General features: G+C 61.2%; 3 protein-coding genes across 3 annotated transcripts; 1 reads left to right on the top strand and 2 right to left on the bottom strand.

Annotated features, from left to right (window-relative positions):
- Nucleotides 1-83: 83 nt before the first annotated feature.
- Nucleotides 84-10,990, bottom strand: EFEMP2 (EGF containing fibulin extracellular matrix protein 2). The gene is made up of 12 exons (XM_034775430.1): nucleotides 10,829-10,990; nucleotides 7,665-7,752; nucleotides 6,741-6,789; nucleotides 6,350-6,586; nucleotides 5,758-5,880; nucleotides 5,532-5,648; nucleotides 5,221-5,340; nucleotides 4,577-4,696; nucleotides 3,786-3,912; nucleotides 2,510-2,705; nucleotides 1,184-1,358; nucleotides 84-370 (listed from the first exon to the last, which is right to left on the bottom strand). Exons 2-11 carry the CDS (start codon nucleotides 7,746-7,748, stop codon nucleotides 1,197-1,199), a joined length of 1,335 nt encoding a protein of 444 aa, XP_034631321.1. The 5' UTR covers nucleotides 7,749-7,752; nucleotides 10,829-10,990; the 3' UTR covers nucleotides 84-370; nucleotides 1,184-1,196.
- Nucleotides 10,991-13,450: 2,460 nt separating this feature from the next.
- On the bottom strand, nucleotides 13,451-19,350 carry FIBP (FGF1 intracellular binding protein). Its single transcript, XM_034777420.1, has 11 exons — nucleotides 19,198-19,350; nucleotides 18,583-18,762; nucleotides 17,997-18,195; nucleotides 17,447-17,573; nucleotides 16,938-17,038; nucleotides 16,315-16,448; nucleotides 15,809-15,917; nucleotides 15,543-15,606; nucleotides 14,838-14,924; nucleotides 14,120-14,217; nucleotides 13,451-13,752 (listed from the first exon to the last, which is right to left on the bottom strand). The coding sequence occupies exons 2-11, from the start codon at nucleotides 18,665-18,667 to the stop codon at nucleotides 13,683-13,685; spliced, it is 1,074 nt and encodes a 357-aa protein (XP_034633311.1). The 5' UTR covers nucleotides 18,668-18,762; nucleotides 19,198-19,350; the 3' UTR covers nucleotides 13,451-13,682.
- Nucleotides 19,351-21,129: 1,779 nt separating this feature from the next.
- On the top strand, nucleotides 21,130-22,984 carry CCDC85B (coiled-coil domain containing 85B). Its single transcript, XM_034777556.1, has one exon. The coding sequence runs from the start codon at nucleotides 21,878-21,880 to the stop codon at nucleotides 22,481-22,483; it is 606 nt and encodes a 201-aa protein (XP_034633447.1). The 5' UTR covers nucleotides 21,130-21,877; the 3' UTR covers nucleotides 22,484-22,984.
- Nucleotides 22,985-23,206: the final 222 nt, after the last annotated feature.

The raw sequence follows: 23,206 nt of genomic DNA, 5'->3' as shown, positions 1-23,206 counted from the left end.
CCCAGACCCGCCCCCACCTTCCCCAATCGGCTCTGGTGCTGGTGGCAGAACCAGAACCCCCAACTCAACCTGCTTTGCCTTACTCTGGGTTTGGTCTTGGGGCTTTTACTGAAATTTTCCTTTTTTCAAACCAAAAAGTGGAACAGTCGGCCAAAATCCCACCTCCGGTCTGAGCAGGAGCCCAGCTCGGGGGCCTCCAGCCAGGGAGGGGCAGAGCCCGGGGGCAGGCTCGAGGGATGGGAGATTTGGGCCCAGCTGCATGTCAGTTTCCAGTGTGGCAGCTGGGGTCCCGTACCCCACTGATGTCTCTCCAGAGCCGGCGAGCCGAAGCTGGGTCCAGCTGCACTGTCCCCTGGGGACCAGTGCCAACCTGCAGGGGCAGAAAACAGCAACATTGGGGCTGGGATCCTGCTTTTTGCTGCTTCAGCGCCTAGGGAAAGGAGGAGGCAGGTGTGTTACACACACACACCCCTCCTCCCCCCTGTTCCATGGTCTGCCCAGGATGGCTCCACCTGCTCTGGGATTCCTTGCTTTTACAGCCAGACAGGACATTCTGCTCTCAGCCCACAACACAGCTGGGTGAGACAGTCTGCCCCCCTGCACAGTTGTACACTTCCCAGAGCAGCTGGTACAGGCCAGGACCTGGGGGCAAATGGCCCTCAGCTCAGCTCCTTTCCCATGTGCTGGAGCACGTCCCCACAGCAAACCCAGCACACAGCCCATGTCTGGTGGTCAAGCTAGAGGGATACAGCCCGGCTGCATTGGAAGCCCCTGAGCAGTAGAGTTTCTCCCCAGTCTCCCCCGCCCAGGTAAGTTGTTCCCACAGCAAATCCCCTCTCCCTGATTAACACCCGCCCCTCAGTTCCAGGCTGAGTGTCTGGCATTGGCTTTGACTGGCCTTTGTCTGCGGGACAGAGAGACCAGGATCTAGCTCCCTCAGGACTCTCTCTGGGAGAAACTTGCCCAACAGGGCTCCCTGACTCTTAGGGTTTCCAGCTGGGGATTGTTCTCCTGGCTTCTCAGAGCGGACATGCCCCAGAGCTGAGTGAAATCTTTCTTGGTCTGGGACAGTCTGAAGGGGCAGGGAGCAGAGATAATGGGGCTCTCCCATTTAGGGAGCCCCCCATCGCTAATCAGGGACCCCCCCACTCATCCCCACCCCCACAAACTGGCCCTGTCTTACCCAGGCTGGGGCACTAGAAAGAATAGGCTCCCACGAAGATGGTGAGGCGCAGCACCGAGCTGGAGCGGTAGCTCATGAGTGAGTTCATAGTCACCATCTCCAGGTCCAGCACGTATTCCCGGGGGCCGGTGACAGGCCGGGCCAGAACCAGCATCGCGCTGATGTTATTGATTTGCTGCCAAGAGAGCAGATGAGTTAACGCAAACCTCTAGGGGGCACTGGCTCCCATCTGGCCCCAGTTGGGGGTGGTGGGGAAGGGGACGTGGGGCCTTTCCCCTCCAGGGGGCGCTGACCCAACCAAATCATATTTCAGTGCAACTAAAGCGGTGCCCACTTTGTTGCTGACCCAAGTCAAGGTGTGGCCCCAGTGAGAGAGCAGCAGAGGAAGCTGTTGCCAGCTGTAGGGGGCTCCAGTGACATCCCAAAGGGGCCTGGTTTTCTGCTGATCTTATTTCCTGATCCGACCCCCCCCCCCCCAGCACAGGGGGTCAGCCCCGGGGTGCCTAGCCCTTGCCCTGACATTGTGGAGCTGATCAGCCACAGCTCCTGCTTTCCTGTCACAGCAGAACAAGGCCAGATTTTTTAAAAGGTGTTTAGGCCCCTTGAAATCCAGAGCATTAGGCATCTAAATACTGTTTAAAACCTGCCCTGCCCCTCACTAGCGCCAGCCAGTAGAGTGGCTCCAGTGCATGCGGGCTGGAGGGAATCCCTCTGGGAAAGAGGGCTCAGGGCAGTCACTTCCTGCTGTTTTGATTCACCCTGTGTCTCTGCCCTCCCCACTTCACCCCCTCTGCCTCCAGCTCAGACTTCTCCCCTTCTGCTGGTCTCCTCCAGCCCCCTACTACCCCCACTAATAACTGGGGGGGCATCCATAGCTTCGGTTGCCCAAGCACATCACCTCCTCCTGGTGCGCCTGGCATCCCTCCACCCCCTCTAGTTCAGGGATTCCCTGTAACCCCCCCACCCCTCATTCCAAGGGCTCTGTCTGTTCCCCCTTACTCCCCTCCCCCCCATGAAACAGCTGCTGCTTCTATGGTTGGCTGGGTTAGACTAATGCAGGAAGTCCTGCCTTCAGGGAAGCACCCACTGGCTGGTGCTATGAGCAATTCAGAATGTCCCACCCTCAAGGAGGAGATCAGGCCTACTGTCTGGGTTCCTGGATAAGCGGGGCATGCCCATTGCCTGGCACTATGAGCAACCCAGAAAGTCCTGGTAGCAGCCCCCCCCCCCCCCCAATTGGTAATTTGGTTAAAAGAGAAAGTCCCGCCTTCTGCAGTGGTCTGTCCTGTCAAGAGCCCCCCCTCCTGCTCTCCTCCCCCCACTTACCCGAATGTAGAACTCCCCCTGCTCGTTGCCAGAGCGGATCTGGAAGGCATTGTAGGCTCCGGGGTAGACGCTGGTGGCCTGGATCTGGAAGACGTCGGAAGGGACGGTCCGGTCAGCTGTGATGCTCATGTAACGGTGCACGATGGATGAGGGCTGCTCCCGGCACAGAGGGTTTGTGGTAGGGCACAGACAGCGGCTACGAGGGAGGGACAAAGTTACTGTGGGGCAGGATATCTGGGATCCATCCCTGGGTCTCTCACTGACTTTCCGACTGCTTAGAATGGGGTATTTCGGTAGGGTTGCCAACTTTCTAATGCACAAAACCGAACACCCTAGCCCCACCCCTTCCAAGGCTCCGCCCCTACTCACTATATTCCCCCCTCCCTCAGTGGCTCGCTCTCACTCACTTTCGCTGGGGCAGAGGCTTGGGGTGCAGGAAGGGGTGAGGGCTCCAGCTGGGGGTGGGGCTGGGGAATGAGGGGTTTGGGGTGCAGGAGTAGGCTCCAGGCTGGGTGGTGGGGCCGAGGGATTCGCAGTGTGGAAGGGGGCTGCGGGCTCTGGGGTGGAGCCAGGGATGAAGGCTTTGGGTGCAGAGGGTGGCTCTGGGTTTGTGGGGGGCTCAGGACTGGGGCAGGAGGTTGGGGCGCGGGCTTACCTTGGGCGGCTCCCGTGCAGCAGGGCTAAGACAGGCTGCTTGCCTGTCCTGACACCACATTGTGTGCACCCCAGAAGCAGCCAGCAGGTCTGGTGCTAGTAGGCAGGGGGCAGGAGGCACTGCCCAGCCAATGGGAGTGCAGAGTTGGGGCAGGGGCAGTGCACAGAGCCCCCTGACCCCCCTGCCTAGGAGCCGGACCTGCTGGCTGCTTCCGGGGCGCAGCGCGGTGCCAGGATAGGTAGGGAGTAGCCTGCATTAGATCTGCAGCACCCCCGACTGGACCTTTAATGGCCTGGCGCCGCCAGGGTCGCTTTTTGACCAGGTGTTGCGGTTGAAAACCCGATACTTGGTTGCCCTATATTTCGGCAGAACACTCATCCCTCAGCTACTGGAAAATGTGGCATTACTAAGCACAGCACTGGGGCCAGTACTGTGTGCAAGGGGAGAGTGCCCCCTACTGAGCCTCCTGACCCTGCAGCACAGCACCTCCTAGTGCCACATTGGGGTCAGCATTGACTACAATGCAAGCCTGGTGGTTCCTTATGAGTCTCCATCCAGGGACAACCCTGCTTAGCTGAGTGAAACCGCCCAGTCCCCAGCCAGCACACCACATAGACTCACTTGTCAGACACCTGCACGTAGGGCTCCAGGCAGCGGTTCTTCTCCACGCAGCGATAGCCCCCGTGGAAATTGATGCAGCTCTGGGCCTCGGTGCATTGGTGGGCGCCCGTCTCACACTCGTTAATGTCTGCGGTGGGGAGAGACTGGGGTAACTGGAGTCAGACCCCAATCGAGATTGGGACTCCCATTGTGCCAGGTGCTGCACAGACCCCAACACAATCAGGGGCCCCCACTGAGCCGGCCACCACACAGGACAACCTCCAGGTCAAGATCAAGGCTCCTGCTGTGCCAGGCACTGCACAGACACACAGTGACAATCTCTGCCCCAAAGAGCCCTCAGTCTGAATAGACATGGGGCAAGAGGGGAAACTGAGGCACCAGGCGAGGAAGGAACTTTTCCAAGGTGAGTAGCAGAGCCTGGAATAGAACCCAGGAATCCGGAGTCCCTGCCCATTCCTAGTCAGTAGGCCCCCTACCACTGGAGGCAGGATGCTCTGGGGCACCAACAGGGATCTGTTCAGATCTTGGCCTCTCTCCTGGGATGACTGGCTCAGAGAAGGGGGAAACCCCAGAATGCATTTCACACAGCTCTGCTGTGGCCCTCAATCCCAACCTATAGCCCCCTGCTATGACAAGCCACCTCCTTTCAATGGCTCTTGCAGGGGTTCTGGGATTTCTTTAGGGCAGCAGGGGGCTGCTCAGGGCTGGGGCCAGCTGGGGTGGGTGGAGTGTCCTGGGGAGAAAGTAGCTCTGTGGTGGAAGCCCCTCCCAGCACTGGGAAGCATTGGTACCTTGGCAGAGGCGGGTGCCCAGGAGCTGGTAGCCCTGGGGGCAGTCGCAGGAGAATCTCCCTGGCTCATTGATGCACTGGAACTGGCACAGGTAGCTGGAGTAGCTGCACTCATCAATATCTGGTGGGGGGAAGCAAGGTGTGAACGGCCCGGGCTCCCTTCACCTCCTAGTCTATCCCTGACCCCACTCCAGGAACCACAGGATCTGTCTGTGCCCATCAGCCTCACTAGAGAGTCCCCCTTACCACCCCTCGTAGCCAATCGGTGGGAAAAGAGCAGGGGGAGGAGCTAAGAAGGTCCTCAAGGCAAGTGAATGGACAAGTGGGGGGGCAAAGCAGAGGGGAGGGGCTAAAGGGAATATGGGGAGGGAACGTGGGAGGAGCAAGAATTGGAGACAAGAAGGGAGGAATTGCCAGCAGAGAAGGGATAAGGGAAATGGGAAGGGTTAAAATTTTGGAGGAACTGAAACAGGAGTGAGATAAAAGGGTGATAGCTGATATACAACAACATGGGGCTAGAAAGGGGAGGAGCTAAAGGCATGGAAGGGGCTACAGCTATGGGAGGAGCTAGACCTGGGGCATGCTAAAAGCAGGGGAAGGCTAGGACTGGGGGCTGGGCTAGGAGCAGGGGCCAGGCTCACCTACCATTGCAGGTGAAGCCATCGCGGTCGAGCTCATAGCCCTGGTTGCAGCGACAGATGAAGGTGCCGTAGGTGTTGAAACAGCGCTGCCCACATGGTGCCCCCATCTCACACTCATTCACATCTACAAGGAAAGCACAGTGTGAGATCCCAACATGCCCAGCACCAGGAGGCAACTGCTTCTGGGGTGGGGCATGGTGGTGTATAACAGCGTTCAAACATTCACCAAGTGATGCAAATGGGAACAACAGGAATAGAACCCAGGAGTCCTGGTTCCCAGCCCCCATTGTCCCTCTGGCAGGGCGGGTCCCTTACCCACGCAGGAGCGGTTGTTGCTGGCCAGCTGGAAGCCTGGCTCACACTGGCAGGAGAAGGAGCCTGGGGAGTTGACGCAGCGATGCTGGCAGTACCGGTACCGGCACTCGTCGATGTCTGCCACACAGGAGAGAAGGGGTTAAACTCACGTCCTCTGCCCCAGCCCTGCTGAACCCCTGCGCTGCTCCCTGCAGCACAGCACCCCCAGTGGCCGGTGCTGACTCACCCACGCACTCGGAGCCAATCTTGCGGTAGCCATCGGGGCACTTGCAGTGGAAGGCACCGGCCGTGTTGATGCACTCCTGGCTGGGCTGGCAGTCATGCAGCTCGTACTCACACTCGTCCACGTCTGCAGGGGGCAGCACCAGGACATGCGGGGTTAGCTTGGGCAGACACCCCCCCAAGCCGGGGGTGCCAGGGATCAGGCCCCAGCGGTGTCCTGGACTGGAGTTATCTGCCCCATAGAATCATCAGCTTCTGCCTGGGGGGGAAGCAGCTCCCTAACCCTCAGTGATACCAATCACCTCCTTCCCAGTGTGCCTTGTGCCCCCCATGCACCCGAGGCTGTTCCCCCTACCTGTCCTCCCCACTATTCCCTCCTCCCCCCAGCTGTGCCCCCACCTGTCTTTCCCCAGCCATTTCCCCCACCCCTGCCCCAGCCATGCCCCCGCCTGTCCTCCCCACCGTACTCCCTCTCCAAGCCATGCCCCCTGCCCGTCCTCCCCACCGTGCCCCCTCGCCCAGCCATGCCCGCTGCCCGTCCTAACCACCATGCCCCCTCACCCCTCTTCCCCCTCAACTGCTCCCTGTGTACTCACCCAGGCAGGAGCCCTGCCCATCAGGCTCGTAGCCCTGGGGGCAGGCATTGTGACGGGAGGCGGTGAGTGAGGGTCGGGGAGGCCGGGGACGAGGGGCACTGGGGGGCGCAGCGTTCTCTGAGTGCACATCATTGATGACGGAGGCTGAGCGTGGCAGGCACAGGTACCCGCCATAGTGATTGATGCATTTCATCTCCCCCTTGCAGGCCTCGGGGATGGTCTCACACTCGTTCACATCTGGGGACAGGCCAAGGGTCAGAACGCAGGAGTCCAAGCTCTTCCTCCCAAGGGCTCACTATAGCCTGCTCCCCTCCCAGCCCTGGGATAGAACCCAAGAGTCCTGGCTCTCAGCCCCCTACCTTCAACCACTCCCCACAGTCCCGCCTCATACCTTTGCAGTGCTGTGTGTCTGAGTCCCACTGGTATCCATCTGTGCATTCCTAGGGGTAAGAGAGGGAGACAGTTACAGTCGGGGGACCACAGGGAGTGGGAAACACCCCTGCACCCCCCAATATAGGAGTGAAGAAATCAAAGGTTGAACCAACTTTCCCCCCCATGAACCAACAGGATCCCATTGCCCTTGAAAGCATTAATGGGCCCTGCAGGGTCAGGAGAGGAACCCAGGTGTCCGAGGCCAGCTCAGGGCAAGCAGGCAGCTACGGGAAAACTGATCGGGCCCTGCAAAGACACCACCTGGGCATAGGGCAGCAGGGATGGACGGACACAGAGCGGGTCTCATCCTCTCCAGCAGGGGGCAGCATGCACACGCACACAACACTCTCCAAAGATTTAATATGGTAACACACTGATTGAATTTATCTCCCAGATCAGAGAAATCATAATGGTGGGGAAGGGAAGAGAGGAAGGCGAGGGGGCACAAAGCATCTCTGGTGGGGAGAGAAATTGGGGGGAGGGGGTGTTGCAGGAAGCCTCTGAAATAGGAGGGATGGGGAGCCCTGGCACCCAGGGGGCGAGGAATAGAGGGATGCAAGGAGCCCTGGTGGATACGATGACTCGTTTGAGAGAAGCTACAAAGGGAGCAACCGCTAGTTAATCCGACAGCGTTACTGTCTCCATTTGCAAGCGGTGGGGCTGTGCAGCCCAGTTTGTTATTCCAGGGTCTCTCAGGGACACTAAGGATGGGACCCCCTCCAATACACTGGAGTTTTGCTGAGGGACCCCTGCATATACAGTCCCCGTGCCCCACCCCAGAGGCAGCTGCATCTCTGCAGAGGGCCAGGGACCCTGTATAAACAGCCCCCGCGCTCCACCCCAGAGGGCATGTGCAGGGTGGGTGGTGCTGGCACATTCTTACCGTGTAGGTATCAGGTTCCTCCAGCTCCTGTGCAAGTGCCGTGCCCACCAGCACTGCCAGCAGCAGGCAGGAGACGGGCCACATGGTCCTGCCAGGGGTAAGGCAGGGGTTAGTGTCACCCGCCCACAGTCCTGCCAGTGCCCCTCAGACTGGACCAACAACCCCCAGACAGGTAATCAGAGACCCCTCTCAATTGGATCTGACCAATGGCCTGGTATCCCCACTATGTGTCATTGCCTCTGTACTGCTGAGAATGAAGGCAAATCCCCTTGGGCCTTGGGGACAGGGATCCTGTCCCTGCAGCTGCCATGGGGCTGAGTGCACCCAACAGTGCCCTGAGAACATATGGAACATGGATCCTCCTCCCTGAAAACTGAGGCTTCCCTCGCCATCCCCAGTCTCCCAACGCCCAGTGGATTCAAAGCCAAAGAGTTTGGTGGGGACACTTTGGCTCAGAGCATCCAGACCACCCCCATTCCTGTCCCCACTTGAAGTCCATCCAGCCCCATTTGGAGAGTGATGAAGGAGGAGTGGGGACCAAACCTGAATGGCAGCCCCTCCCCATACATTGCATCTTGCCCTTCCCACTGGGGCTCCCCCCACACCCCAATGGCAGAGATCCTTGGATTTCTGGATCCCTTGGAGCAGTGGTTCCCAACCTTTTTCGTCTGGCTCCCGCCAGAGGATGAGCCACGGAGGACCGTGGTGACGGACGAGCATCCGCCGAAATGCCACCGACAAGCGGCGTCATCCAGAGGCGTCGCTGCTGAAATGCCACTGAAATTCGGCAGCATTTCGGCGGATGCTTGTCCGCCGGCCAGTATGCGGGCGCATTTAGATGCCATGGTGCCCGCGGGCACTGCATTGGGGACCCCTGCCTTAGAGGTTTCATAGCTGGGTTCAAAGTGAGGGCATGTCACGAGTTGGAGGGTCTCAGCATTGAGTCCCCATTATAATCCAGCCAAACAGGCATTACCAGACTAGGCCTCAATGACTGGGATGGCAGGGGGACCACAGGTCTGGAAGGAGGGGGACATCAGCTGGCAGCGGGGGGGGGGGGAGGGAGCCCAGGGCTGGGAGGGCAGGGGACTATGGGTCTGGATTCAGCGGCACTATCCAACAGAGGCTAAGGGAGTCTATCAACTCCTCTCCTGAGGCAGGAACTCTGGTCAAGTCCAGGCTAATTATAGCCTCTCCCTGGCTATGAATAGCCACCCACCCACCTCCCAGACCTTCTGGAACCCAAAGCCCCATGGCCAACCCAATCTGTGGGAGGAGGAGACCCCAGAGCAGCCATCAGCAAATCAGAGCAGTGGGGAGCTGGGACATCCCAAGGCTGGGCAGGAACACTGTAGCGTGGTGGGGGACAGGGTGTTAGCAGTGGGATCAGGGGGCAGGGGCATACTTGGGGGATTGAGGGGAGCAAAGTGGTACGCAGCAGAAAGTATGTGTGGATGGTTCCAATGCACAGCCTGGCAGGAGCCTTCTCACTGACCCAGCAGTGTTAATATTTATGTCTGGCCGGGTCTATAATTAGCCTCCAGGGCCTGGAGCCCTGTGGCCTCTCCCAGCCAGCCAGAGCACATGTAAGGGAACATGGGTGTGCCCTAGAGGAGTGTACAAAATGACACCTCCCCCACCCACAGCCGCTCTAGACTCTGCTCTCCGGCTGTTGCCCCAAGGCCTGGTATTGCAGGGAAGGGAGGGGGCAGAATGGAGGTGCCCTGCTGGGCTCTTCCTACTCTCCTCTCCCTTACCCCAAAACTCTGTCCTGCTACTGGAAGAAGGTGGGTGAGAGAAGAGCCCTGCCTGTCTCCTGCACAAGCTCTGATTGGCTGCTCTTCCCCAGGAGGCGGAGCATTGGGGAGGACAGCCAATCAGAGGGGGATCCCCAAAGGGCAGGATCTCCTGAGACTTCTCTCCAGAGGGGCTTTTCTGAGAGAGATGGACACAGGTGGTGGGCTGGGGATCAGAGAGAGACCCTGACAGCAAGGAAGGCAGGCTGGGGGGGATAGACTGGGAGGGATCCCAGCAGTGCAGGAGGCAGGCAGTGTAGGGAGTGCAGGCTGGGGGGGGGGGATCCCAGCCATGGGGGGGGAGCAGGAGGTGAGCAGTGTAGGGATCCCAGCAGTAGAGGAGATGCACTGGGAGGGATCCCAGCAGTGGGGGAGGTGGGGTGTGTGGAGAACATGGTATGGGGGGAGGGGAATTGGGGAAGGATCCCAGCTGTGGGAGGCAGATGGTGTGGGGAGTGCAGGGTGGGGGAGGGATCCTGACAGCAGGATCCCTGGCAGGGAGCGAGGTGGGCATCATGGGGAATGTAGGCCAGGGCACAGATCAGAGAGGGATCCCAGCCACGGGGGAGGCAGGCAGTATGGGGGATCACGGCAGCAAAGGAGGTGAGGGCCACAGGGAAATTTAGGCTGAGGCAGGGATCAGACAGGCAAGGGAAACAGGAGTCGTGGGGAGTGCTGGCTGGGGGTGGAGGGAGAATTGGGGGAAAATCTCATCAGTGGGGAGACAGGTGGTGTGGGGAGCAGGGGCTGGGGGAGGGGAATTGGGGAAGGATCCCAGCAGTGGGGAGGTGGGTGGTGGGGGAGGTTGGGGGGAGGGGAATTGGGGAAGGATCCTAACAGTGGAAGGGCAAATGGTGTGGGGAGCATAAGGGGGGGAAGGGATCAGGGAAGGAGAGGGGAGGGAATCAGGCAGCATAGGGTTCGGCCAGGTGGGGGACAGGCAGTTAGGGGTTGAGGCGGAGGAACGGGGGCAGTCTAAACTTTGGTCCAGCCAAAAATCTTAATTCCCCCCCCCCCCAATCTCTGAGCTGGCTCCGTTAGGGGTACTCTCTCCCCACCCCTTTGGGGTCAGTGGGTCACAAATGGCTTATCTGGGCCTTAGGAAGGGGTCTGACCTGGCGGGGTCCCTCTGACCCTGCACCGATCCCAGCACGTCCGGTTAGGATCCCCCCCAATCGCGGTGCTGGTGCCACGGATACAAAGAGGGATTCCAGGAGTTTGGGGCGCAGGGCGGCCCTGGGTGTTTTCCTGCTTTTAAAGATAACGCCACCCGGGATCCCCACCCCCTCAGGGCTCGACCCATACACAGCCCGGTCCGCTCCGGGGGGATCCCCGCACTGACCCCTGCACGGCTCCGGCCCCACTTACCGTCCGGGATCGGCCCCCCGCCCCCGTGCTCAGGCCGGGGGGTCCGGTCTGCGCCCCCCGGGCAGGACGGTCTGGCCCGATCCCCCACGGCCGGGCGGGCGCACACGGAGCGGGCGCTGGCGGCCGAGGCTCTCTGGGAGAGACGCGCTGGCTCCCCCCGGCCCCCCTGCCCCGAATTCCTGGCCCCGAGCCAGCGGGACCCGCCCCGCACCTGGATCCACTTACAGCCGGCGCCGCGCGCCCCGGGCCGGCCAGCTGCGAGACCGCGCCCCCTGCAGCCCCTGCGCCCCCCATCACCTCCACCCCCGCCCTTATGCAGCCTCTGCCCCAGCCCCCCACCGCTCCACCCCATCACCTCCACCCCTATCCAGCCCCTGCCCCAGCCCCCCACCGCTTTGCCCCATCACCTCCTGCTCCAGCCACTCCAGCCCCACCCCATCATCTCCTGCCTCAGTCCCCCACCACTCCACCCCTGCCCCCTGCAGCCCCCGCCCCGGCTGCTCCAGCCCTCCACCCCACCCCCTCCTGCCCCAGCCCCCCACTGCTCCACCTCCTGCCCCAGCCCCGTCACCCCCTGCCACTCCCTCATCACCTCCTGCCCCATCCGCTCCAGCCCCATCACCCCTGTCCTCCCCACAGCCCCGCTCCACCCTCCTGCCCCCAAGACGCTCAGCCCCCAACCATTCCACCCTCACCCCCATCAACCCTAGACTCCTCTGCCCCAGCACTGTTCTCTTTTGCTGGCCCCAGACACTCACCCACCCATCAACACCCTGGCCCCCAGCCTCCCTCCACTCCCCCTTCCACATACCCCTGCCTCTCCCTGGAAACCCCTGCCTCCACACCCTCTCTGCCACCTCCTGCCCACCCCCATGGAACCCCCACCACTCATCTCCACCTCTGTCCTCCCTTCCCATCCATCTCCACCCCATCCCAGGGAGTGGGGACTGTTAATCCCAAGGCACATTTGCCCCTCTCAAAACACACCCTCCCCGCACATGCCCCATCTCAGCAGGGGATGGGGGTTCTGTGTCTGTGCATTTATCCCCTGGCCACTCAGCGGCACCCCCGAGAGGGGTAAGGCCCTGTGTGCCATCCTGCTCCCCAGCCGGTGACCTTTGCTGACTTACACAAGTGGCTAGTGAGTTCCTGGGGGGGGAGGGAGAAAAGAGCCCAGAGCCCCCCACAGAGGTGTGGACACCCTGATAGCCTTCCCCAGTGTTAAAGCTGGACATGGTCCAAGGAGAAATGCAGCATTGTTTTTAACCCTGAGGTTAATTAACCCTGGGACCAAACAGCCCAGGGTCTCCAGCTCCAGCCTGGCTACCTTCGGGAAGATGCTTCAGTCCAGCACCCATGCCTAGGCTCAGCACCGGGGGTGAGGGGGTGACATTCTCCGGCCTGGGCCCCCAGACTAGCTGGTCTCATGGTCCCTTCTGGCCTGAAGATCTATGGATCCGTGTTGGATACACGCACACCAGGGTGGATCCCAGGCATGAGACTGTGGCTTCCCCCCACTGGAACTTCAAACCTGTTCTGGAGGGTCTTGGCTCACAGCCCTCCCCCTGCCCTAACCCCTCAGACTTCCCTCCCCTCCCAGAGCTGGGAACAGAACCTAGAGTCCTGGCTCCCAGCCCCCCCTGCTCTAACCACTAGACCCCCTCCCCGAGTTGGGCTAGAACCCCGGAGTTCTACGCGGAGCTCTAGGAGCTGGGGCGGGGCAGCGGTATGGTATGGTGCCCTCAGGGCCTCACTCAGGAATGGGGAGGCACAGACAGAGCAGCCCCCTGGCGAAGGGATTAGCTGCACGGACGCTCCGGTTTTCTGTCTGAGCTGGCACTGGGCCCCTGTGCAGGGTCGTCTGGAGAACAGAGACATGTGGCGTGGGGAGGGGGAATAGGAATCAGGACTCCTGGGTTCTATCCCAAACAAACTTCCACCAACATGTATCCCTTGCCCCCAGAGTGCTCACTCAAGACTTTGGCCCTTCATTTCCTATTTACATTTTAGAGTAAATTATGGTAAATAGAATCAATGACACAGCTGTGGCCCTCAATCCTGGCTCACAGCCCCCTGCTAGCCCAACTCCTGGGCTCCCCACGAGCTGTATGCAGGGATGTAGCAGTGTGTGGGGTGAAATCTCATTAGGTTTGTTCAGCTCCGGGGTCTGTGTTTCTCCCAAAGCCATGCGTAGATCTGAGGGAGCCCCCCCACATCTGGCAGTTTCCCCATAGCATGGGTCACCTCAAAGATGAGTCCTGGAAGGAGCTGAATTGTGACCATGGGGAGGCAGCAACTCCTGGAAACGGCTCCGCCACAGCCACCCACGGACGGGGAAGGGAAAACCGGGCTGGCACTGTAGCTCCAATCCAGGGGGTGTTGATGGTGGAGATACCAACCAGGCCCGTGGCTCCGATTGGGGATGGGATGGGGATACCAGGCCGAGCCCATGACTCCGATCCAGGGGCAGGGTGGGGATACCAGGCTGGGCCCTGGTTCTGATCCACGGAGTGTCGGTAGTAGCGATACTGGGTTGGCCCCATGGCTCCGATTGGGGGCTGGTGGCAATGGGGATACCGGGCCAGGCCCGTGCTTTGAACGAAATCCAAACAAAAACTCAAATCCAACAATTGGCTCTTCCATTTATTTTCCAAAATGAGCTAAAATTCCGAAGATGGAGAGAGGGAATCTTGGGGGAGGCAGCGCCCGGCCCTGGGGAAGTGGCGGGGGAAGGGGCCTTCATATCAGGGCTCCCAAGATGCAGCCCAGGTAAACAGAACCAGGGCAGAGGGATCTGGCAGAAGGATCAGTGGCAGAGCAGGGCATTTAAAACATTCAGGGCTCCCCCTGCTTGTCAGTCGTGGTACATCTTAAGCAAGCAGGATTTGATGGTGCTCATGTACCGATCCCAGAGAGCCTGGTGCCTGCGGGTAAAGAACTGGGATGTCAGACAATAGCACCGAGACGCGTCCACCTCTGGGGTGGGGCATGGAGGCTGTTTATACAGGGACCCCTCGCCTGGAGTGGAGATGCAGCTGCTCTGGGGTAGGGTATGGGACTACATATAAGGGGTTCTGTCACCTGGTGCTGAGATGCAGCCTTCTCCGAAGTGGGGAGCAGAGGCTGTTTATGAAGGGATCCCTCGCTTGGTGCTCAGATGCAGCTGGCTCTGGGGTGGGGCTTCTGGTTAACAGCTGCCATTAACGCTACCCTCGAGTTTAAGACAGGAAGAGTCTGTGTGCAGTGATTTTGGTGGTGGTGGCCCCCACATCCCTGGTGGGCGGCACTTACCGGAAGGCGTCCAAGTTGTGAGCGGATGTCGTGTACTGCGTCAGGAAGAGACGGACGTCGTTCAAGGTCCACTTATCTGACTTGCAGGGCTCAATGAACTGGGGAGAAAGGGGAAAAGGAGTCAGACAGCCTGCATCCTGGGGGCAACACCCCACAACCTCAATCTCACCCTCACCCCCTGCTTGCTGGGAATTGGGACTGGCTGGCTCAGGGGGTTGGGGAAATGGGACCTGGGGCATTTCCCCTCTAGGTGCCTCTCCAAGTCTATAATTCCCCATGTGGGGTGAGCTGATGGGTCTCAACCCAGTTCCCAACGGGCCAGAGTCCCCAGTATAGTCCCCCTCCCCGTCCTGGGCACTAACCAACTTCCTGCCCCCACCAGCATGGAAGCTGGGGGGCGATCAGGACATGAAGGTCAAATCTCCCTCTTCCCAGGCATGAAAGGCAGCATGTGTTCTGGGGGCTGGCTTCGGGGGCGCCCAGGAGTGCCATGCCACCCCCAATTCACCCACAGACATTAAATCCTGGCGGTGGAGAATCTGAGAAGTCTATGTGTGTGTGGGGGGGGAGAAGGGGTTGGTATATATGGGGCAGTGTATGGGGGTATGTCCACCAGTCAGTGAAGCCTCCTGTGTCTGGGTGCGGGGGGCCATGACCGCGGGGGGAGGAGGGAATGGGGTGGGTGGGGAATGCGTGCAGGCTGCATGCGAGGTGGTACCTTTTCCACTAGGTCGATGAAGAAGTCACGCACGTCCTTGGTGTGGATCAGCTTAGAGGCCATATTGACCAGTGCCCGTGACAGGTTCTGTGGGGCCCAGACAGGTCACCCGAGAGTCACGAGGGCCCTCACGCCTAACAGATCTGCACAGTTACAAACCGCCCTCCCCTGCCCCCCAATTCACACACAGGGGAAGGGACTCACCAGGGTCGCTCAGTGAGTTGGTGACTGAGCAGGGGAGAGAACCCAGGAATCCTGCCTCCCAGTTTCAAGCTGGGAGAGGGGTAGGGGCCGAGGGTGGAGCTGGGGACACCCGAAAAGGAGAGGAGGATGGATCTGAGGGGAGGGTGTCCATGGCCCCAGTGCCCCCAGGCATTGTGGGGCCAGGCAGCCTGACTCAGAATCCCCCTCTGGTGGATGCCTCAGGCATGGCAGGTGCAGATGGAGGTGGGGGGTTCAGGGGGTCCAGAGCAGGAGGCTGTGGCACCAGGCAAGCCAGGCCATGGGCTCCAGCTCTTCCCTGGCACACGGGGGACCCATGTGATCAGGTAACGCAGAGGAAATGCATTGATAGGTGGTGCCAACGGGGGGTACCACTCAGAAGCCTGGCCACTGAAGGGGGCTTCTTGAACCAGGCAGGGGGAATCCTCCCTCCACATTCCCATTACTCCCTCCTTGTGCTCCACCCCTGGCCCCAGGACACACCTTGAAGTTGGCCTCCATCTCGTTGTACACCGAGATCTTCCCACGCAGTGACGTGCACACCAGGCTGCAGAGGGACAGAGAGGTCAGGGGCCCGCTGCCAGCTCTCCCCAGGCCTGGGGCCAAGAAACGGCATCACATATGGACAGAACAGACACCCCCAAAAATGCTACTTCTCCCAGCTCCACCACATGCACTACAACACAGGCCACATGGAGAAGAGAACCCAGGAGTCCTGGCTCCCAGCCCCGCCCACATCAGGTCTGTACCTCTTATGCAGATCCAGCAGATCCTTATCCGCGATCAGCACCTTGAGCTCCTTGAGTTCCTGCAGGAATTCCTTATCCAGATCCACATCCATGTCGTCCACATTGGAGTCTGGAGGGAACAGGTGGACAATGGGAGAAGGCTTTGGGGTGGGGAGGAGCTGTTTCTACAGGGATCCGTAACCCAGCACTGATTTGCAGCCCTCTGGGCTGGGGCATGGGGGCTGGTTACACAGAGGTGGGAATAAGTCTGGGACCACAGTGGGTAGCTCCCCGTTCTAGGGGAAGTCCAGCTGATGCATTCCCCACAGCACAACCCCGCAGAACCAGGCTGAGCTACGTATGATGTTGCCTCCCCTCCCCCACGCCCATAGAGTAAGTTGACATTGCAGGTCCCCATAGCACCATGGGGTGTTTTTGAATGATTGTGCCAGGAGCTGTCCAGGCACAGCTCTTTAGGGGCTACGATTTGCCCCATCTCCTCCCAAGCCGGGGGTCCCCAGTCTCACCCACAGCTCCCAGTGTCCAGTTCTGGATCATCTGCTCTGCGCAGTAAGCGAAATCCTCAAAGGTCAGGAACTGTAGCTTCTTCTTGCCCGTCTCGAAGCGGCTGTTTGCGAAGAAGACGATGGCAGCGTAGTCCCTGGGGGTGAGGTAGGGGAGGGTGCCGTACACTGAATCAGAAAATTCCTCTGTCTCTCCCTCCCGCCCCACTCTCCGCAGCATGGCATTGGGGCCAGCACTGACTGCCAGGCAAGTGCACCCCCTAGTGTTCCCCTTGGAGGTCGCCCATCCAAGCACTGACCCAGATCTGAAAGGATGGCTTAGAGCAGCTCAGGTCTGTGCTGAGCAGGCCCAGCTGACGGTCCAAGGGTTGCAGGCTCGAGCCCAGGATTCCAGATCCTGGAGTCATGTGATCGTTTCTGCTTGAGCATGCAGAGAGCCTGAGCTGGTCCTGCCCCAGGACCCCCGGCATCCTAAGGAGATGTTAATTTCCAGCCTCACTGCTCCAGGGAGCCTTAGCCCAGCAGAGGGCTGTGTAGTGTAGGAGGGGTCAAGCCAACCCAGCAGAGACACTCTAGGGGCAGAGCTACATCATGGTGTGCCCCACTGGTACCCCCCGACCTGTTACCTGGCTAGCCGGTCTGAAAGCAGGAAGTGCTGCTGGATGTTCTCCACCAGGGACCCCCGCATCTCCTCCACCACCTTAAACACCCGCTTGAAGTTGTCAAACTGAGGAGGACACCAGTGGGGGGAGGGGAGGGGAAGACAGAGTCAGAGCCCTAGACGGGAAGGGCCCCGTATCCCATTCCCCCCACCCTGAGCCAGCCAGCCCCCACCCTGGGGCCTGATGGGAGACACCGCCCCAGAGGATACTGGGAATCCCCCTGGCCAGGGTCCAGATAGGTGTCATGGTGTAGAAGGCTCATGGGAATCCCCAGCCTGTGTCCTGATGCCCCAGAGGCTCATGGGAGCTGCCGGCTCAGGGCCTGAGGGTAGCTGCTGCCCTACAGGCTCTTGGGAACCCCTGGCCTGTGACCTGATAGGGGCCACTGTCCGAGAGACTCATAGAGCTGCCAGCTTGGGTCTAATGGTAACTGCTGCCCCAGAGGCTCATGGGAGCCCCAGGCTGAGCCATACCTGGCGCCGGCAGCTCTTGAGGGTGATGCTTGTCTTGGTGCTGACGTCATCTAGGTCCTTCTTGGTGCCCTTGGAGAGCTTCTTGCCCAGCACCTCACGCACGAAGGCCTCGTCGAAGGCATAGTACCTGCCGCCGCAGGAGTGAGAGACAGAGGGCACCTCAGACACCCATACCCCACACACCTCAGCTGCCCCCTCTCTGCTCCACTTGTGCTTCAGACACCCCTGTGCCCCCAGAGCCTCAGACTCCCCCAGTGGGACCTCAGACACACACCCACCACCCAAACTTGGTCCAGCTTCCCCTCCCCCATTCAGCCATGGGCTGGGCTTCCGCCCTCCCCCCACACTTGGGCCCAGCTTTTCCCCCTAGCCTCAGGCCCAGTTTCCTCCTCCCTTCCTTCCCCCCAGCCTTGGACCAAACTTCCCCAACCTCCCCTCTTCCCTCCTGGCCTTGCCCCCATCACTTCCCCACCCAGCCTCCTGGCCTCCGTCTGGCCTCCCTCCAGCCTTGGGCCCAACCCCCTCCTCTCCCAGCCCCATACCCCCCCACCTTTCAATGAGCATGGCCTGGCGGGAGGGGGGGATCTGAAAGTGTAGCTGGTGGATGAGCTTGGAGGGGGTGTGCAGCAGGCGCTCCAGCATGTGGAAGGTGCGGTAATGATCCATGGTGTCGCTCTGCAGCACGTCCACCGTGGCCCCCGTCTGCTCCAGGATCCCGCTGCGCAGCCGCAGGCTCACCGCATCACTCACTGGGAGGGGTAAGGGGCTGAGGTCAGCAGGGTCAACCCCCCACCACATCACTCACTGGGAGGGGTAAGGGGCTCAGAAGTCAGATCAATGCATGGAGGGGGGGGCAGGGCAAGACTTCATCTATCACCACCCGCTATCGGGGGACAGGGTCAATGGGACAACCATCCTACTTCCCTCCTTGGCATTAGCAAAGCAACAGGGTAAACTGAGGCACAGATGGGTTGTTGGGGAGGGAAACACTCGCCCAGAGTTACTCTTCTCTCAGAGCTGGGGGTAGAGTCCTGGAGTCCTGACCTCCAGTCACCCATTGCTCTAGCCCACTTAGACCCTAATTCCCCCCACAGGCCGGGGCAGAATCCTGGCATCCAGCCCCCCAACCCCCATACCTGAGTACCCATCCAGCCAGAGCTGGTACACCTCCTCATCTATCAGCGTGGTGTTCCCCACGAAGATGTCCAAGTCGTTGGTCATGGCCCACGGCACCAATTCAGCCTGGCCAAGGCTCCAGGAGCAGCACCCAAACTCCCAGCTGCCCCCTGCTGGCCTCCGGAGAAGAGACAGGGAGCCTGTGGGGAGAGAAGGGGGCAAAGTGGGGTGGGTCTAGTAGAGCAGGGGGACAGTCGCACCATGGGGACCACCCCTGATACAGTAACTGAGAGCCAGAGAGTCCTGCCTGTAGAACCCCTTCTCTAATAGACCCACTCCCCTCCCAAAGCTGAGAGAGAACCCAGGAGTCCTGACTCCCACCCCCACTCCACTTTAACTACTAGACCCACTCCCCTACTAGAGCTGGGGATGAACCCCAGAGTTATGGCACCCAGCCCCACTCTGCGTTAATCACTAGACCCCTCTCCCCTCCCAGAGTTGGGACAGAACCCAGGCGTCCTGGCACCCAGCCCCACCCTGCTCTAACCACTAGACCCCACTCCCATGCCAGGGCAGGGGACAGAACCCAGGAGTCCTGGCTCCCAGCTCCCCCCACCCCCAGCACAAAGACGAACCTGCGGAGGTGTCCCCCGATTGACACTTTCCATATGACCCCGGAGCTGTTTGCTTCCAGGTCGCAGCAGCAGCATGGCTGCACGCGTCACCCTGCACGGGGCGGAGCCATCTGGGTGTGAGCAACACGGAGCCAGGACGCCTGGGTTCTGTCCCTAGCTCTGGAAGGGATGGGCAGACGCCGATCTGGATCTGCCGCTACTCCAGCCTGTGATTTAACATGGGTTAGGGGAACTGCGGAAGGTCCCGGCGCGCCCCTCTGCAGGCTGCATCTGGTGTCCCTGGGGTCTCCTTTGTCCTCTGCAGTTACAGGGAGGATTTCGCGGGAGCTTTCTCCCCTCTGAGGCTGTGAAGAGGGCAGACTCCCCGGCTTTCTCTTTAGCAGCTCAATTGCAGCCAGTTTTCCCTCTGTTTTTAGAGCGATCCCTCGCTGGGAGCTGAGATGCAGCCACGTGGGGTGAGGCCTGGGGGCTGTTTATGTAAGAATCCCTTGCACTGTGCTGGGGGCATTGGGGTCAGCCCTGAATCCGAGGGAGAACGCCCCCGCCGCCCCCATTCTCTGCAGAGCTGGATTCTCCTGGTCTCCTAGGCCAGCCCTGGTCCTGCCCAGTTGGAGATCTCGCGGGGAGGGGGCATTCTGTAACCCCGAGTGGAGTGCGCTGGGGTCTCCCATTCCCAGCCTCTCGTCCCACCTCTCCCTTTCCTGCCTTGTGCCCATGTTCCAGTTTCCCTTCCCTCCCCCGCCCAAGTCCCAGCGGGAACACAAAGGCCCTTTGTTCCCAACAGTCTCGGCATTGCAGGAATCTGGATCTATCTGCCAACCATGGCCCATCTACTCCCCAACCCCTGCTCCCTGCTAGGGAATGACCTCTGGATTCCGGGGTTCAAACCCCACTTCCTGCTAGAGATTCCCCCCCCCCTCCTGATATTGAACCCCCAGCCCTCTCCCTGCTAGGAATCATGCTCCGGACTCCTGGGTTCCACCCCCCCAACCTCCTCCCTGCTAGAAAACGCCCCCCAGATGCCTAGATTCAACTCCCACCCAGACCTCCTCCCTGCTGGAGAACATCCTCCCCCAGAGACCTGGGTTCAAAGCCCCTTTGCTCCTTGCCCTCTACCTCTTCCCTTAGCCCCTTCCCAGACAGCAGCCCCCTTCCTGGCGTCCCTCTGTGTGTGTGTGTGGGGGGGGGGGGTTGTTAGCACCCCTCTCCCTATCCAGGCCTGCCTGGGGCCCGAAGGGTTAACAGCACTTCCTTCCTCCCCCCACCCCGTATCTCCTTTTCCATTGTAGCCCAACATCCTTCCTGTCTCTGGGACAGGATTCCTGCAGCCCCTCCCCGCCTGTTCAGAACAGAGTGTGTGTGTGTGGGGGGGGCACAGCTGGGCGATGGGAGAAGTGGCTGGGGTGGGGGTGGGGGTGGGCTCAGTAGGAAGCAGTCAGAGCAGGCCCCAATATGGGAGGGGTGCTATAGGGACAGGCTGTACTCCCCCAGCGCACTCAGCTCCCCCGATACATCCGTGGGGGAGACCTGCCCTCCCACTGAACACCTGCCCCCACCTCCTTCCTACACACCCAGCACCCCTCGCCTCGCCTCGTCCCCAGCCCTTCCTCCCCTTTACCCACCTAACCTGCCCTAGTCCTTCGCTCCTGCCATGCACTAGTCCCCCCGCCCTCCTTCCCCTTCCCTTCCCCCCCAAACCCGAGTTCCCCGCGTCCCCGTCTCCATCACAGGCACCTGTCACGCCCCCCTCCCGCCGCTGCCCCCACCCAATCTAGACCCCCAGCCTGGCCCGAGCGGCACACTCTAGCCACCCCTCCCCCCGCCTGTCATCTGCCCCCACCCGTCGTAGCCTCCCCCCGCCCCAGAGCCAGCCCGCCCGCCGGCCGGGCTGGGGGATGCGGTGCCGCTGCTGGCATTTGTGCCGTTCGCATTGTTATTCCCACGTCACGGCTTCCTCCCCCCTCCCCGTTCCTCCAGCAGCGCTCCGAGCCGCAGCCCCGCTACCCAGCCCCCGCCCCGGCGGGTCCCCGCCGCAGGATGCGCCGGCTGCACTGAGCCCCGACAGACACCAGCACCGCGGGGGCGCGCACCCTCTGCCGGGATCCCCCGCCCCGGGAAGGGGGGAACCATCCTCCTCTCCCTCCGCCGGGCTCAGCCCCTGCAGCCCGGACCCCCCTGAGCAGCGCGCCGCTGGAAGGGGGCAGTTGGCTGCGCTGGGGACGGTGCGTCTTGGAGACGGGGGTCGCGCCCCCCCCCTCCAAAAGCCGAGAATCGTCCTCGAAGGTGGTTCCTGCGCGACAAAAAAGAGGATCGTGCGGTTCCGAGCAGCCAAAGTGCGTGGTTGGGAGGGAGCCTGCGCCCCAAAAGAGGCGATTCCGCGGCCCAATGGGGCCCGTGCGCCCCGAAAGAGCTCAGGTCGCTGGGTAGGGCCCGTGCGCCCTAACCGAAGAAGAAGGGGGGTTCCGTGCGCCCCGAAGGTGCCAAGGTCGGTGGCTGGGGGTCCCGGGGGCCCCGAAGAAGGGGGGCTCTGTGCGCCCCGAAGGAACCAAGGCCTGTGGCTAGGGGGGCCCGTGCGCCCCGGAGGAGCAGGGGCCTGCGCCAGGGGAAGCTGCGGGCGGGAGGAGGCGGGGTGGCGGCGCTGGAAGGGGCGGGGGAGCAGGAACCACCTTGCGGCAGCGCGATGGGCAGCGAGGCCGGCGAGCCGGCGGCCAGCCGGGCCCTGGCCCAGCTGAGCGACTCGGAGCTGGGCGGCTACAGCAAGGAGGAGCTGGTGCGGCGGCTGCGGCAGGAGGAGGCGGAGAAGCTGGCGGCGCTGGTGCAGCGGGGGCGGCTGATCCAGGGCGTCAATCGGCAGCTGCAGGAGCATCTGCGGGAGATCCGCGAGCTGAAGCAGGTGAACGAGCGCCTGGCGGCCGAGAACCGCGAGCTCCGCGACCTCTGCTGCTTCCTGGACGACGACCGGCTGAAGGCCAAGCGGCTGGCCCGGGACTGGCAGCTGTTCGGGCAGCAGGCGGCCCGGGTGCTGCGGGACGAGCTGGCCTCCTGCCTGCACAAGCTGGCCGGGCTGGAGGGGCTGCAGGAGCGCCTGGCCGCCGATAACCTGGAGCTCAAGGCGCTCTGCCTGGCGCTGGAGGAGGAATGCGCCGCCCGCGCCGACAACAGCCCCGTCGGCTCCTCGGAGCTCAGCCTGCCCTGCGGGCCCCGGGACCTGGGCGACGGTAGCTCCAGCACCGGCAGCGTGGGCAGCCCGGACCAGCTGCACCTGGCCTGCTCGCCCGAGGACTAGAGACTCCCCCGGGGGGCCGGGACCCACCCGGACTAGAGCCCTCCCCAGGGGCCTGCCCCCCAGGACTGTACTCTCGCAAGGGGCCAGGAGCCCCCCCTCAAGGGAGCTGCTCCCAGTGACTTCACCCAACCGCCCCCACCAGAAGGACTGGAGAGCAGAGGATTCCCCCCTCGCGCAGGCTGTGGCAGGGGTCTCTCCCCTGGGATCTGGGGAAGGGGTGCTGCAGAGGATGGGGGGGGGGTTTCACCTCCGTGAAGATCCCAGTGCAGACTTTGGGGGTTAGGGAATGGATCTGGTTACTGGGGGGGGAAGGTCAAAAATGCATTTTGGGTGCAACCCCCCCCCCCAAGCAGCGTCTCTCTGGCTTCTTCAGCAACCCCTCTCCCCCCAGGTGCTAACTCCAACCCCGCGATGTAGTGAGAGCAGTTTGACTCAGGGGACGGGGAGATTAGGGCAAACCCTCCCCCAAAAGAAGTAAAAATAAAAAATGTTTTAAAATTGCTACTTTGGGCAGAGTTCGTGTCTCCTGATTGGTGATTTCCTGCTTCTCTGAGCCCGGAACGTTGGGTCCTACACGGTATGGCCCCAGTGTGATGAGAGAGGGGAGAGAGAGCTTATTGTAATTTTCTTTCCGGGACTCTAATTGTTCCAGTTCCTACATATCCTGAGTCGGTTCAGTTTAGATTACAGGATTTGTTGAGTTTGCAATGTCCTATTTTCTCT

This window comes from Trachemys scripta, chromosome 7, assembly GCF_013100865.1.
Source record: "Trachemys scripta elegans isolate TJP31775 chromosome 7, CAS_Tse_1.0, whole genome shotgun sequence".
In the NCBI taxonomy this organism is placed as follows: domain Eukaryota; kingdom Metazoa; phylum Chordata; order Testudines; family Emydidae; genus Trachemys; species Trachemys scripta.
Note: the sequence above shows the minus strand (reverse complement) of the source record. Positions and strands in the feature narration are given on the sequence as shown.